Below are 15,849 nucleotides of genomic sequence, written 5' to 3'. Positions count from 1 at the left end.
TAAGGCCCCTTTCACACGGGCAAGTATTCCGCACGGATGCGATGCGTGAGTTGAACGCATTGCACCCGCACTGAATATCGACCCATTCATTTCTATGGGGCTGTTCACATGGGCGGTGATTTTCACGCATCACTTGTGCGTTGCGTGAAAATCGCAGCATGCTCTATATTCTGCGTTTTTCACGTAACGCAGGCCCCATAGAAGTGAATGGGGTTGCGTGAAAATCGCAAGCAAGTGCGGATGCGGTGCGATTTTCACGCACGGTTGCTAGGAGACTATCGGGATGGAGACCCGATCATTATTATTTTCCCTTATAACATGGTTATAAGGGAAAATAATAGCATTCTGAATACAGAATGCATAGTAAACTAGCGCTGGAGGGGTTAAAAAAAATAAAAAATAATTTAACTCCCCTTAATCCACTTGATCGCGTAGCCCGGCATCTCCTTCTGTCTCCTTTGCTGAACAGGACCTGTGGTGAGCATTAATTACAGGTAAAGGACCTTTGGTGACGTCACTCCGGTCATCACATGATCCATCACATGATCTTTTACCATGGTGATGGATCATGTGATGACCGGAGTGACGTCACCAAAGGTCCTTTACCTGTAATGAATGCTCACCACAGGTCCTGTTCAGCAAAGGAGACAGAAGGAGATGCCGGGCTACGCGATCAAGTGGACTAAGGTGAGTTAAATTATTTTATTTCTTTTAACCCCTCCAGCGCTAGTTTACTATGCATTCTGTATTCAGAATGCTATTATTTTCCCTTATAACTATGTTATAAGGGGAAATAATACAATCTACAGAACACCGATCCCAAGCCCGAACTTCTGTGTTGCACTCGCGCAGAAAAATCGCGGGTGTTCCCGCAACGCACCCGCACATTTTCCTGCAACGCCCGTGTGAACCCAGCCTAAATCTTTTTGAACATTGGAAATTATTATCTCCAGAAATAATATTTTAGTGGTAAGTGAATAGTACAGGGTGGGCCATTTATATGGATACACCTTAATAAAATGGGAATGGTTGGTGATATTAACTTCCTGTTTGTGGAACATTAGTATATGTGAGGGGGGACACTTTTCAAGATGGGTGGTGACCATGGCGGCCATTTTGAAGTCGGCCATTTTGAATCAAACTTTTGTTTTTTCAATAGGAAGAGGGTCATGTGACGCATCAAACTTATTGGGAATTTCACAAGAAAAACAATGGTGTGCTTGGTTTTAACGTAACTTTATTCTTTCATGAGTTATTTACAAGTTTCTGACCACTTATAAAATGTGTTCAATGTGCTGCCCATTGTGTTGGATTGTCAATGCAACCCTCTTCTCCCACTCTTCACACACTGATAGCAACACCGCAGGAGAAATGCTAGCACAGGCTTCCAGTATCCGTAGTTTCAGGTGCTGCACATCTCGTATCTTCACAGCATAGACGATTGCCTTCAGATGATACGAGATGTGCAGCACCTGAAACTACGGATACTGGAAGCCTGTGCTAGCATTTCTCCTGTGGTGTTGCTATCAGTGTGTGAAGAGTGGGAGAAGAGGGTTGCATTGACAATCCAACACAATGGGCAGCACATTGAACACATTTTATAAGTGGTCAGAAACTTGTAAATAACTCATGAAAGAATAAAGTTACGTTAAAACCAAGCACACCATTGTTTTTCTTGTGAAATTCCCAATAAGTTTGATGTGTCACATGACCCTCTTCCTATTGAAAAAACAAAAGTTGGATTCAAAATGGCCGACTTCAAAATGGCCACCATGGTCACCACCCATCTTGAAAAGTTTCCCCCCTCACATATACTAATGTTCCACAAACAGGAAGTTAATATCACCAACCATTCCCATTTTATTAAGGTGTATCCATATAAATGACCCACCCTGTAGATCAAACTTGAGGATATGAGGATTTTTCATAATGTTCACAAAAGTCTATTGTATGATCTAAATATTTCATGTTTTCTGGTATACCTGATATGATATATGTACATTATGTTATCCTGCCTGCTCCAAAATTGTGTATGCAGCATATCTTCGGGTTGTTTATGTAGAATGTCTACCTTGAGAGTTGACCATTTCAGTTCTGTATCAGATAGGTTAGTTTCATTTTCGCAGTATCATTCCGGGTGGCCCACTGGCCCCATGGACTATAATGAGGTCCGAATCTGGGCACCCCTGCGGATAAGCTTTTTGAAGAAACAGTGATGCTCATGCAAGCACAGTGTCCTCTTCAATTTTTACCTGCTCTCCATCGACACTATCGGAGGAGTAGTGTAATTACAGCTGATCCACTGCTGCAATGTCAACGGCTCACATGAGGGTGCTGGGAGTCAGAACCCCCGCTGATCTGATATTGATGACTGTTTTTTGTACAGCTGGATCCCAGCCTATTTGCTAGGTCATGGCCGTATCTCCGCTGGACCCAATTTTAGTCAATGGGGCTGGCGGGCATTGCGGTAACCCCCAGAACCCGAGAGCTCCAGCAGGTTGTTCTCTGCCTGAACTATACTGCGAGCCTGAAAGAAGCCTCAAAGAGGACCAGTCACCTCTCCAGGCCTGTCTGTTGTAGTAACTACTTGTATCCCCCATGTAATAACTATTCTGGGGCATCTATTATTATGCCTCTAGGTTGTACCATTTACTCGGTTATTTCTACAGACACACCTGCTACTGGTAACACCCAGCAGTACCTTTACTGCAGACTGCTGGCAATTTATTTGTAAACGTCTAGCAGGAATAATAAAGGAATGGCGCAACATAGAGCCATAAGAATAGATGATCCAGAATTGTTATTACATGGGGAATGCGACAGACAGGAGAGGTGTCAGGAGGGGTGACAGGTCCTCTTTAATGAAAAATGTGTTATATTTTTGTTGTAACTTTGCCTTTCTGTAAGCACCTTGCCTTCTCGTATTTTGTAGTTACTATTTCATTCAATTCTTTTTATACATTTTTCCAATGATTGCACCTCAGAATCTCCCCAAAGTATCTGCCTAAATATTAAGATCCAGAATGTTTGGCGACGTTCCCAGTTTTTTTTGTTGGTCAGGTAACTGGAGTAAATTTGAAGAATTCAAGGTGTCCCCCACATTGTCTTGGTGTGGGGGACACACAATTCACTTTTGTGGTGCTTTGCTGGGTTGTGTCTGTGGAGGTCACACTTTGATAAATCATGTGTAGAATGGCACAAAAACAGGGGCATGTGGTGCGTTTTCACGTTCATCTTGATTACCAATTGATTGTATTGATTTGCCAAGCATGTGCTTATAATCTGGCATAATTAATCCATATGTGTTTCTTGACTTGATACGATTTTATTTAAATTTTTTTAAAAAAATTCTATCCATTATGACTAGAAGGTATGTATAGTAAATTTAGAACAACCAATCCATCACACATAGACATGTCACATGTCATGTTTCTGGTATTCCCCTCAACAATTTAGAGTCTACAGGAGCTTGGGAAAAAATGGTTCAGATAGGTTTATGTTTTTTAGTCCAATATAAATTGTTTCCAGCCATCAGAAGAACTTTCTGATAACCTCTAACCAATACAATTTTAATGTCATGATAATTGTTGGTCTAAAGCTCTTTTGGCTGAAAATTATTAATGGTTAGAACCAACTTTAGACCTTCTAGAAAAGAAACCTAAAATAGCTTTGGTTTTGTTTTCTAGAGAAGAATTTGAACCCTCTTGTGTCTTAATACCTAACCCAGTCTAACAAGTGGTGGTCTAACAAATGGCCATTGTATTGAATATTACATTCATCCTGTGCCAAGATCAGACATCGAAGTACACAGACCTATATAGCTAGGTTAGCCTGCCACATTTGCATTTTGTGCTCCTAGGGCTAAACTCAAACTTCAAGGATTTACCTAGGGCAAACCAATGTGTATTTTACTAGAGGATCCACAGCAAAAATCCAGGATTAGCCACATTGAACTTCAGTAATCCACGTCTTTTCGGTGAGGAATGTGTACACACTCATTATTCTTGTGGATGGTGGCAAGGCCAAAAATGTGCCATTCACTTCCATGGGAGAAGTGCAGTTTGGATGTGTATTTTGGCAAACAAATCTATGTGAAAACCTTGACATGTGAACTTTGCTTTTTATTTGTTTCTGCCTAGATATTGGCAGAACACTGTTTATACAGAGAAAACACAAATCGCAAATAAGAATATGTAACCATGCCAACCACAGTAGGTTAAACGGAAGCACTTACCTCTAAACCCGCTTCCCCCACCTGCACCACTCTTTCCTATTCAAGCAGGAATTTAGATCATCCAGTCATCAGCTGCTTTTTGTCAGAGACAGCAGAGAGATGTGTTCCTCCCTGCTCCTTCTTGGCTGTGGTCTAGGAAAGGGAGAACAGGGCAGTTGTCAGATAAAAGTGCTTATGATCAGGTACATCACTCAGTGTACAGGAGTGCCCTGGACTAAAAGGCACTGTACACTTTTCATCTATTTCCTGCTTGATCCTAGATCACCATTTCAATGGTTTTAGTGGTCTAACCGATGGCTCGACCACAGGTGCTTCTCCTTGCCTGATAATCTCCATATAGTTTTACTAGTAGGGTGGAAAAACTATATAGGCTTTCAGTCTGCATCACAACTTGTCCTGAAATTTTAGGTACATGGACACAGACCTCAAGTCAATGGATTGGGATTTGGGAGCAAGAGATGAACTGGTCTTGTATTGACTGGTTGTAGTTGGGAGAACCTTGTGTAAATACCCACAAGGGTCATATCCTAAAACGTACTGTAATGCTTATGGCTTTGGCTCTTCAGGTAGTTCTTCATAAAGGATTATGGTGGATAGCAATGCGCCACACTTCAAAATGTACATGTAGACATTGTTCAAATTTCCTTTACTTTCATTAGTTAATGTTTCTAAGAAAAAGTAATGTGGTATTCAGTGGTGTGGTCATGCCTCTTGCCTTCATTAGTCTATTCTTAATTAGTGTTGAGTGTACTTGTGATTTCAAGTTCGGCAAACAAGGTTCGGGTTATCTAAGAATTACATTATGGATTCCGCTACCACGGACCATAACTTATGGTCCGTGGTAGCGGAATCCATAATGTAATTCTTAGATAACCTGAACCTTGTATGCCGAACTTCAAAACACAAGTTCGCTCAACACTATTCTTGAGTCGTTGGCTCTTTTTAGTAAATTGAGATGACCTGGAAGATGGGCTGATGGTTTAGATAGTCTGCAGTCAGGATCCGACTACTTTCCATGTGCCTTGACCCCATCTATATGGTTAGATTTCAGATCTGGTGCTAACCCCTACTATTCTTATGACTGCATGTATTCAAGTATCACAGGGAATTACTGTGCTACCAAATTCTCAAATTCACTAGTGGTGGTTTCAAAAGAACACCAAGGGAATTTTAATGTACAGGCTAATGTAATAATAATGTTTGTCATACCACTTTCCTAACACATGCCTAGGCTTAAATCACAGGTAAATAATCACCACCAGGAATATGTACCTTGTTAATAACGTGTGCTTACTTGAGTCTTTTAGAATAAAGTTAATAGAATAAAGTTGTTTTGTTCACTTCTGTTTGACAGGAGAGCCAGAAGTCAGTGGGAACCCAGCAGTAAGTAATTTTACTTGGCGTGTTTGTGTTGTCAAAGTTCTCAAATTTTATTTTGCCCATTGAAGAAGAGGCAAAATAGTTCACAGTGTGCCAAGCTAGGGCCATAAGCAGCGACGTCACAATCAAGTGCTAAACACAAACAAATGCTAAAACGCCTATAGACATAGATCTTTGAGATGTCCTCTAAAAATGTAGCCTTTTTTGTACTTTGTCTTTTCAGAGTGGCATCCAGTATGAATTTTCTAAGAATTTGACAGAACAACACAAGTCAGGGATTTATGTCTACTGATGGTTTCCTGTTTACTTGCCAACTTTCCTGGAAAATGGGAGACCTCCCAGACTCCAGGTAGAGCTGGCAAGTCTCCCAGGTTCTCTCAAAAAGCATCCCTCCATGAACTTCACGATATGCGGCGATATCAAACTCAGCCTGGTGCCCAACTGTAAATTGGAGGGGATGAGGTGCTGAATGAAAAGGGCATGGCACTGCAACAATGTGGATGTGGCACATCAGTTATGGGACATGGCCTAACAAAAAAAAGTGGCGTTTTAATACCCAAACCTTTTGCAGAGCATTATAGTATAAGCAGTGGTGATGAATGAATGTACCTGGCCACAGAGACGTAATGAAAATCTGTAAATCTGCTACCTCTATGCCACAGGTTCAGTTGTTTGGATTAGCACTGCATATCTGCAGAAATTTATATGTGGATGGGATTTTCAAGACCCATGTTGATACCAGTAGACCTGCTGGGACTGAACAAAAAAAAAGCTAGTTTCCCAGAGCAACCAGAATTCATGTCTTGTGTAATAAACTGTCTGGAAAAACAAATGTGAAATGATTGATGGCTATGGGCATCACAACCGAAGCGCAAAACTGACAACATGACAGGCTATAGGGCCCAGAAGTGAAAGTGATTCACATGCACAGAATATTTTCTAATAATAACCAAATACCCCACAGTTCATGGTGGTCTGCTTTCTTCTGGAAAGAAGCCCTCCAAGAGCTCTAATTCTGTGGCAAAGGGGATACTGTGTCATCAGACTCAGCCCGGGGCCCTTACATGCTTTACGGCCAGAAAGAATTGTGTACGCCACACTGTACTTCATCCTGCATTCCAACTTTTGAAATTTGACAAGTATTAATAATCATAACCTTTCTATGATGTCTATATATAATGCTGGGTGACTTTGTAAACACATTGTATTACTGATCTTGAGACAGAGCCAGAGTTACATCCTGTACTTAGTACAGAGCTTCGTTCTCAATTGTGAATGCATCATAGCTGAAATCTCCATGCATTCCTTGTGCTGACAATGCTTATATTAATATTATTTATTTATTTATTTTTTCATTTGAAAGAACCATTAATTCCATGGCACTGTACATCTAAGAGGGGTTACACATACATAATATAAAAACACAAAAGGCCCTACCTGCGAGACACAGTAGGGGAGGGTAAAAGCAGCTCATCTGGCTATGTGGTGTTAGCATGTTCATGGCAGGTGGTAGACTTTCTTGGAGTTGGGTTTTCAGGTTACTATTGAAGGTTTGGATGATAGGGGAGAGCATCATGTGCTGGGGTAGTGAATTTCAGAGTATGGGGGATGCATGTGAGAAATCATATAGACGATTGTGTGAGGAACAGACCAGAGAAGATCAAAGTTGGAGGTCTTGTGACAATCGGAGACTACGTGTGGGGATGTACCTGGAAAGAAAGTCAGAGATGTAAGGAGGGGATTATGGACAGCCTTATGTTGTTGTTAGTTTTGTTGAATTGAAATTGCTGGGCAGTGTGGAACCAGTGAAGGGATTGGCAGAGGAGAAACAAGGGCAGAGGTTAACTGGACAACAGAGTTGAGGATAGATTGGAGGAGTGTGAGAGTTCTAGATGGGAGACCACGGAGTAGGATGTTGCAGTAGTCTAGGCGGGAGATTACGATGCACTAGCGTTTTAGTTGACTCTGGTGAGGAATGAACAAATGCAAGAGATCTTCTTAAGTTATAAGCGGCAGGTGGTGGTATAGGTTTGAATGTGTGGCTTGAATGACAGGGCAGAATCAAATGTTATCCCATGGCAGCAGACCTGTGAAACTGGAGAAAGCTTGGTGCTGTTGACTGTAATGAATAGGTCAGATAGGGGGGCGGAATGACTTAGTGCAAAGATGATTAATTCTGTTTTCTGCATGTTGAGTTTTAAGTAGTAGGAGGAGAAGAATAAGGATATATCTGATAGGCACGCTGGGATTCTAGGTGGTATTGGATGCCATGGGACTCTATGAACTATCCCAGGCTGAATGTATAAATGGAGAAAAGTAGGGTACCCATGACATAGCCTTGAGGGACACCAATAGAGAGGTGGCATGATGAGGAGGTGGTGTATGAATGGGAAACGCTGAAGGTTCTGTTGGTGAGGTATGAGGAAATCCAAGAAAGGGTCAGGTGTCTGATGCAGAGGTTTGCAACAGGAGAGAGTCCTCGACTGTGTCAAAGGCAGAAGACCGGTCAAGAAGGAGGAGCACAAAGTAATGATGTTTAGCTTTGGCAGCTAGCATATCTTTAGCGATTTTGGTTAAGGCTGTTTCAGTAGAGTGATTGGGTTGGAAGCTGGATTGTAGTTGATCAAAAAGTGAGTGGGATGCGAGGTAAGAGGATAGTTCGAGATGGACATGTTGTTCTAGGAGTTTTAATGCGAATGGGAGTAGTGAGATGGGGCGATAGCAGAATAAAGAAGATGGGTCCATGGAAGGTCTCTTGAGTATGGGTTCCCTGATGGTATGTTTAAAAGAGGAAAGGAAGATGCCAATGGTTATTTATAGGTTGAAAAGGTGGGTTAAAGCAAGGATAATTACAGTAGTAAGGTTAGGGATCAGGTGGGATGGATGGTTTGATTTGGAGATTAAGGTGGAGAGCTTTTCCTTAGTGATGGTGGTAACCTGGGTTATGTGGGAAGAGCACTGAGTAGTTGTGTAGAGGGGTTGCGGGGATTGCATATACAGAGGTTGCCCGAGTGATTTTTGTGCTGGGGAGTGCAGTCCTTTACACCAGACACTTTGACGACCTGCAGAATTGTAGATGCAGCTCTGGGTTATGAACTGTATTGCGAAAGATAAGTAATGTATTTACAAAGTCTCCCAATTATTCTAGAAGATTATTTCTAATACATACTACTAGACAATTAGAATAGTTGGATTGTATCCTCCTGTGGCATGAAGAAAAAAAATCCTTTCAAATTCAGCAATATACTTTTGTATGTGGTACTACTCTGCCTTGTTTTTGGAGCTAAAAATTCTGAAATAAATGAGATGGTTTATGTTCTTTTAGGTGTTTCAGCCCCTTCTAAATTCCCCAAGTCGATTTTGTGCTTGGGACCCAGAAGAAGAGCGGAGACGACAAGAACGATGGCAGCAAGAACAAGAAAGGTTGCTTCAGGTATTAGAGGTGGCCATTTAGTTATGATTTAAACATTTATTCCAGCCTAAGCCATTTAGTACCTATCCAATGGACGGATGATAAATGCTGGATCGCCTAACAGGACTCAGCGATCAGACCCCCAGACATCTAACATTTATCACCTTATAGGCAGGAATATCTATCGTTTTCAATTGAATTTTTATCTTATAAAAAACACACTTTATCATTCCTACAGGTGCAGAAGTAGGAATGTAGGTAGTTTTTGCCTGTATAACCAGGATAATGCGGTTGGTCCACAAACAGTTATCACCTATCCACAGGATAGGTGACAAATGTATGACCACTCTGGGTCTGACCTCTACAGATCACAAGTGGCGCCCCCTGTATGAGTGGATTGGTGGTGTGTATGTTCCACCGCTCCATTCACTTTTTTGTGAAGGCTCAATACAGCGCTTGGCCATCTGTCAAACTGACAGAAGTGAATGGAGAGATGGTCATGCATGCATACCATTGCTCCGTTCACACAGGGGAATTGGGGACCCCTCTACAATCCATCGCCCTTAATGCACGAAATTGCTCATTAGCTGAGCTAGCCCTACAAGGCATTGTTTAATGGTGAATTTCCTGGTTAAAGACTTCTTCTAATGGAACACTAAGCCTAGAAATATAGTTGCACCCCCCCCCCCCCCCCCGCCTTCCCTTCACCACACTGCTGTCCGTCTGCAGCATTTTCTGCATGATCCACAAACAGGTTTAGAAATCCTGAAGACAAGATGTAATCTCTTACATCTTGGGCTGATGGCCTGCTGGGGTAAGGGCTTAACAGTCTTTTTACCCTACTACAGACACTTCACAGGGGGGAGGCTCCTGCTCCTGCCACTTTTCCTACAACAAGACACATGACAGCTTGGAGGAAGAGGGGCATGACTGAGCTCCTGGCACACAGAGAGGAGATTTCTTTATATATGTAATGTGAGATACAATTGGACCAAGGGGATGGAGGAGAATATTTTTTATGTGTATTTTCTGTGTTTATTGGTCCTTCACATCTGTATGTTGTTATTGTCTCTGTTTCTTGAAGATAATTGAAAGAAGTCTGGTACCATGTTAGCCAGTAGAAAGCAGGTTCATTGCTCTCATTAAGAGAAACAAAATAATTGCAGGTATGATACTGTTTACTGTAACATCAATGGCTAACAAAAAATAAAGCCATTCATATTACATAGCGAGCTTTCAAGACAACTCGCATCTCTTCCTCACACTTGGGCCTCCTGCACAGGACCATATCTGTTTTGCGGTCCAGAATAACAACAGAATATCAAGAGTTGAGAATGAGTTCTTAATTATCTTATAGATAAGTGGTGTGAAAGTTTTATGGCCTCTAAATTGATGTTAGCTCAGAGACTTGGTGCCCTTACTTTTACACCAGAGATAGTGGGGACACCAGGTCTCTAAACCACCATCAATTTAGAGACCAAAGAATGTTCACACCGTCTATCAGGTCAGCAGAGATTTTGCTTCTTGAACCCTTTTCGGTGTATCTTATGTATTTTAAGTAGTTGGTAGGAAAACTTGGTGATTTTTGTTGTGAATGGAACAGCTGCGATAAAAAAATCACATTACACTCAAAATAACTGGCCAATCCATCAGCAGTTGACTCCAGGATAGAGAAGTGTGGCACATAAACCACTTTATGTTCACTTTACATAAAACTCAGGTTGATGAATAATTTCATGATAGCAATGAACATGGAGGGAAAAGGTTTGTGTTATTTCAGACAAATGTTCCCAAGAATAACTAATGCCAAGATTAAGGAAGGCATTTCTGCTGGTCTACAAATCCGACACATCATGAATGACAATCAGTTCGAAGAGCTGCTAGTAGAGCCTGAGAAAATCTCTTGGAAATAATTCAAGGATGTTGCTGAGAATTTCCTTGGCAACGATCAAGCACCAAACTACACAAACTGGTTGACAACCATCTGAAATCGTGCAAAGCGAAAAAGAGCAACAGGTCATAGAAAATTCATTTTCTGCATTCATATTTAAAAAAGTTTACCCGCTAGTCCTGGTGCAGTATATGATGAACTTGGTGAGCGGTTTCACCAAGTCATTGCGACAATGGAAAAGCGTTATCAAAGCTAATGGAATCCATCAATGCTGGCCAACTATTTAGCTCAGTTAAACTCATGATATATGTAAGATTTACAGTACATCTTAGGCTCATGTTTCTCAAAATTTCTACCTCGATTGTATCAAAACGGGCAAAAATTTTCAAGGAAGCAAAACTTTTTGAAAAAAAAATGTTGTCCAGTGTAATTATAAACTAATTCTCAAGCTTTTTTGATACTCTGTTTGAAATGTCTATTCATTACACTAGTTCTTTGTGTGTGTGTGTGTGTGTGTGTGTGTATATATGTGTGTGTGTATATATATATATATATATATATATTGCTGTTTCTTCTGGCTGCGATATCGTACCTGAGGAAGAGACCTGAGTTGTCTGGAAAGCTTGCAATGTCACATCATTGCTTCTATTTTTGTTAGCCATTAAAAGGTATCATATCTGCAAGGGTACGGCAACACAGAGTATTTTGGACAAGGTAGGTTTGAGACAGATTCTCCTGTAGAATGTTTTGACCAAGTCAGAAATGGATTTGAAAAGAATCTGGAATATACAGGAAGCATTTATACTGTGCCTGCCTGGTGGATCCACATCTGGCTTTGGCTGAAAATCCTGCAGCCAGATCTGTCTCAAAACCTCGTCGGAAACACTCTGTGAAGTTATTTAGTTTTTTTTTTAGAGCAATAAACTTGGAGGTAATTGATATAAATGGATATGTAATATATTTTTGTATCTCAAACAGCCAGTCCCGGTCATCTTATACATTGTATTTGTCTCAATTTTACAAAAGGAAAGATACCAAAAAGAACAAGAGAAATTAAAGGAGGAGTGGGAGAAGGCTCAGAAGGAGGTGGAAGAGGAGGAACGTAAATACTATGAGGAGGTATTTATAGGTTGAACTGTAATATGTAGACCATTTATTAATTACATTATTAAAAGGATTTTATGGGATCAGAATATTGATGGCCAAACCTAGGCATAGGACATCAGATTGTGGGGAGTTCGACTCTTGCCTTCTTTCCTCCTTCCCCACCAAACAGATGAATGAAACAAACTACATCCATCACCACCATTATTAAATAGATGGCAAACAGGTAGACAGATCAAACAATGAAGAAGCTGTAGCACTCGCATAAGCACGCCATGGTCCCTTTGGATAGGCCATAAATATTCTGATTTCAGACTCTATAATCTCTAGAATTTGTTCTATTTTTAAGTATCACAAATGGTTAACTTTACAGCCAATACACGGTGGCTTTGAGTAAGGCTTAAAAAGGTTGTCTCACTTCAGCAAATGGCATTTATCATGTTGAGTAAGTTAATACAAGGCACTTACTAATGTATTGTCATTGTCCATATTGCCTCTATTGCTGGTTTCATTAATTTTTCCATCTCATTATACAGTGCTCGTTTCCAGGGGTTTTGACTACCCTATAATTCAGCAGTGGTGGTTGTGGTAGCACACTATAGGAAAAGGGGACCACAAGGTAGGCCACCACCTTTTCCTACAGTATGCAAGCACGACCACATTTGATGGATTGCAGGGTGGTCATAACCCCTGATACGAGCAGTGTATATTGTGATGGAAAAATGAATCCAGCCGGCAAAGGAGGCAATATGGATTATCAGAATACAATATTAAGTGCCTTGTATTAACTTTGTGATGTAACCTCTTCCCGGCTGGTGGAAGATAGAAAGTTGGTGCCAGTGGGGACTACTAAAGGTACTACAGAGAGAACTCCCTAAGTAAGTCATTAAACAAGTGAAAGGTACAACAATATAAAACTGTATAGAGTGAAGAAATGTTATAAACTTCACAAGTCTCATTAGTGATAAGGCAACAGTGAGTTGACCTGGGTCTCTTCTGGCACAGGGATGCTGTTCCCCTGTAGGTATTCGTGTGATATTAGACCTGTCGTTGAGAGAAAAATTGAGTTCTGAGGAAGGTCAGACCACGCTGTTAAGTTCCCAGTAGGTGGACTGAGGCCTGCACATAGTTTTAATAGATCAAAAGGGCTTTAGGTGGGTACACCTTGTTTTTGGCAGACACATTTTGTATACAAGCCTAACCATAATGTTAGAAAATGTCTTGTTCTTGCAGTTGTGTTGGAAATGTCTCATGTTTGACTGGAGCTGCAGGATATGGCATTAAAGATCTGAGAATAGATAGATAATGCCAAAATCTGAGAATGGGTAATCGTAGAAATCTGAGATTAGATAGTGCCGAAATCTGAGAATAGATAGTGCCAAAACCAAACAGCCTTGCATTTCTCTGATAACTAATCTGATGTAAGTTTACAGAAACACATATTTCTTGGTGAGAATCATCAGGGTTTCTTCAGTCCTAAAGAGTCTTTGGAAAGAAGTAATAACCAACAATGTATGTGCTTCTAGGAAAGGAAGATCATAGAAGACACAGTGCTGCCGTTGACCGTGTCACCAGTCGGCAGTGTCCATCATGGCTTATCTGAAACAACTGGGAATTCCGTGTCCCACCAAAGTGAACCAGGACCAGCAGTGCAGGGGGAGGTAAGTTCTTTCTCCAAGTATGTGCCTGTATAGACATGGCAGACATTAGTTTGGCAGCTGATCGGGTCTTCTGTGTTGGTTTACACTTGTTTGCTGGCAGCACGTTGCCCCGTGTAAACATGGGATGAGATGTCAGATAATGGAGATGAACGGCGGCACAGTCATAAGTAGTGAACAGCCGTTCCTTTGGGTGGTTATTTGCTCAAGTAAAAAGTCCTTAAGTAATGTTAAATTCAGACATCATATAATACATGACAGTCTATTTCTAACAAAACTAGAACCAGCCCTGTACCTCACATGGATCCAAAGATCTCCCCTTTCATTGCTCTGCTAGGTTTATATCAAGCTGGCAGCTCAGGGGGTGTGCACTTTTTCAGGGCCGTGTCCTTTCTGCTGAAGATGGTGGCAGTTGAATGGTGGAACTGAGCACGTATTTCGACCTCCGTGAGCTGGACAGAGAATTTAGAGAAAGGACAAACAGCAGGTGGCCCTATATACATTTTATTGAATAACCCAACCACTATACTAAGTTTTTAATTACTTGCAATTACAAAAGTATTCAGATCCAGGTGCTGGTCGAGCAATCCCTATAGATGATTGCAGATCAACTTGCTATATCATCTGTTGGTGCTGGTTACAGGAAGGAATCCGCCTGTGTAATAGGAAGGACCCTGAGACAATAACACGTGAACATGTGAACAACTCGTTCAACGTTATCTGTTTTTTTTCCAGCCCTGGACACCAGACAGAAATCATCTAATGGACGATTCACACTCCGCCAAAAACAAAGTACAGACTAGCCAGTTCTTATCCAGAGAAGGAGCTGTTCATAGAGCCGCCGAGGATCAAACAAAAAGGAACACGTATGTCTTCAAGAACAGCTTATGGGTAGAGGGTGGGGATAGAAGGGCAATTACCCTGACAGGAAGCAGAAATCTTGAAAATTATATGAAATTGAAACAGAAGAAATATGCAAAATGTTGTATTATACCATAATTAATCTACTTTACTTGTGTAAGACAGGACGTTTACTGGAGGATTCATGACATAATATACAGGTTTGTTCTCAACAGCCTATACCAGGGATCAGCAACCTCTGGCACTACAACTCCCAGAATCATCCTTTCACTTCTATGGGAATTACAAGAACAGCTAAGTGTGTATGCTGGGAGTTGTAGTTTCACAGCAGCTGGAGTGACAAAGGCTGCTGACCCTTGACCTATACCGTAATGTTCCAATTTCATATGGAGGTCATACTTTGGTGACATGCTATATTATGCAAGTATCCCCCCCCTCAATTAATTGCTATGAGGCACCATACAGCAGAATATGTAGGGATCCTTAGTAAGGACCATAGAGACTCAAAGGGGAGATTCATCAAAACTGGTGTAAAGGAAAACAGTCTTAGTTGCCCATAGCAACCAATCAGATTCTACCTTTCATATTTCAGAGCCCCTTTGGAAAATGAAAGGTGGAATCCGATTGGTTGCTAGTGGCAATTAAGGCCCCTTTCACACTAGCGTCAGCAGGGTCTGGCAGGTGAAGGACCTGCCATATCCGTGCTAACGCTAGCCCACGAGTGCCGCCGGAAGTCCACTCCGGCTCTATTCACTTTAATGGGCACGAGTCGGAGATGCGGCCGCAGCACGGCAAACATGGCAAGAGGCGGCTGGACAAAAACCGCAGCACAGCCTACTGGACCCTGTGAACGCTAGTGTGAAAGTATCCTAAGTCTGTTTTCCTTTTCACCAGTTCTCCATCTCCCCCTTTGTATATGCAGCAATATCATGTGTAATGCATCCTAAGGTGTAATCGTCCAGTTTAACGGTATGTCCACATGGGACTGTTGCAGATTTGCATGCGGAAAATCTACAGCGATTTACAGTAGCAGCAAAGTGGATGAGATTTTCAGATATCTCACTCACATGCTGTAACAAAAAATGTGCAGCACTTCCACCGTGAGCTCCAAATTCACAGGGTGAACTCCGTGGCAAATCAGCATGTAAGTCTTTGTGTACCTTGGATAGGCAGCACGGTGGCTTAGTGGTTAGCACTGCTGATACAAATCCTCCATCCACTATGTTGGTCCACGAACACAGGGCTGGCCCCCAGTGGATATATGGAAAATAGAAGTTTGTTCACCACTCAGATAAAATCCCTCGTACTT

The 15,849-nt window shown here is 41.5% G+C and overlaps 1 protein-coding gene across 5 annotated transcripts in view; it reads left to right on the top strand.

The window, feature by feature from the left end:
• LIMCH1 (LIM and calponin homology domains 1) overlaps window positions 1-15,849 on the top strand; it is a 264,731-nt gene that overhangs the window by 237,099 nt on the left and 11,783 nt on the right. For all 5 annotated transcript variants that reach the window (XM_040418931.1, XM_040418932.1, XM_040418933.1 and 2 more), the window contains 5 exons: window positions 5,589-5,617; window positions 8,940-9,047; window positions 11,944-12,036; window positions 13,548-13,682; window positions 14,415-14,545. In XM_040418931.1, coding sequence (XP_040274865.1) covers window positions 5,589-5,617; window positions 8,940-9,047; window positions 11,944-12,036; window positions 13,548-13,682; window positions 14,415-14,545 — 496 coding nt within the window. The remainder of the gene's footprint in view (window positions 1-5,588; window positions 5,618-8,939; window positions 9,048-11,943; window positions 12,037-13,547; window positions 13,683-14,414; window positions 14,546-15,849) is intronic.

Source organism: Bufo bufo, chromosome 2 (genome assembly GCF_905171765.1).
Source record: "Bufo bufo chromosome 2, aBufBuf1.1, whole genome shotgun sequence".
NCBI lineage: Eukaryota > Metazoa > Chordata > Amphibia > Anura > Bufonidae > Bufo > Bufo bufo.
Note: the sequence above shows the minus strand (reverse complement) of the source record. Positions and strands in the feature narration are given on the sequence as shown.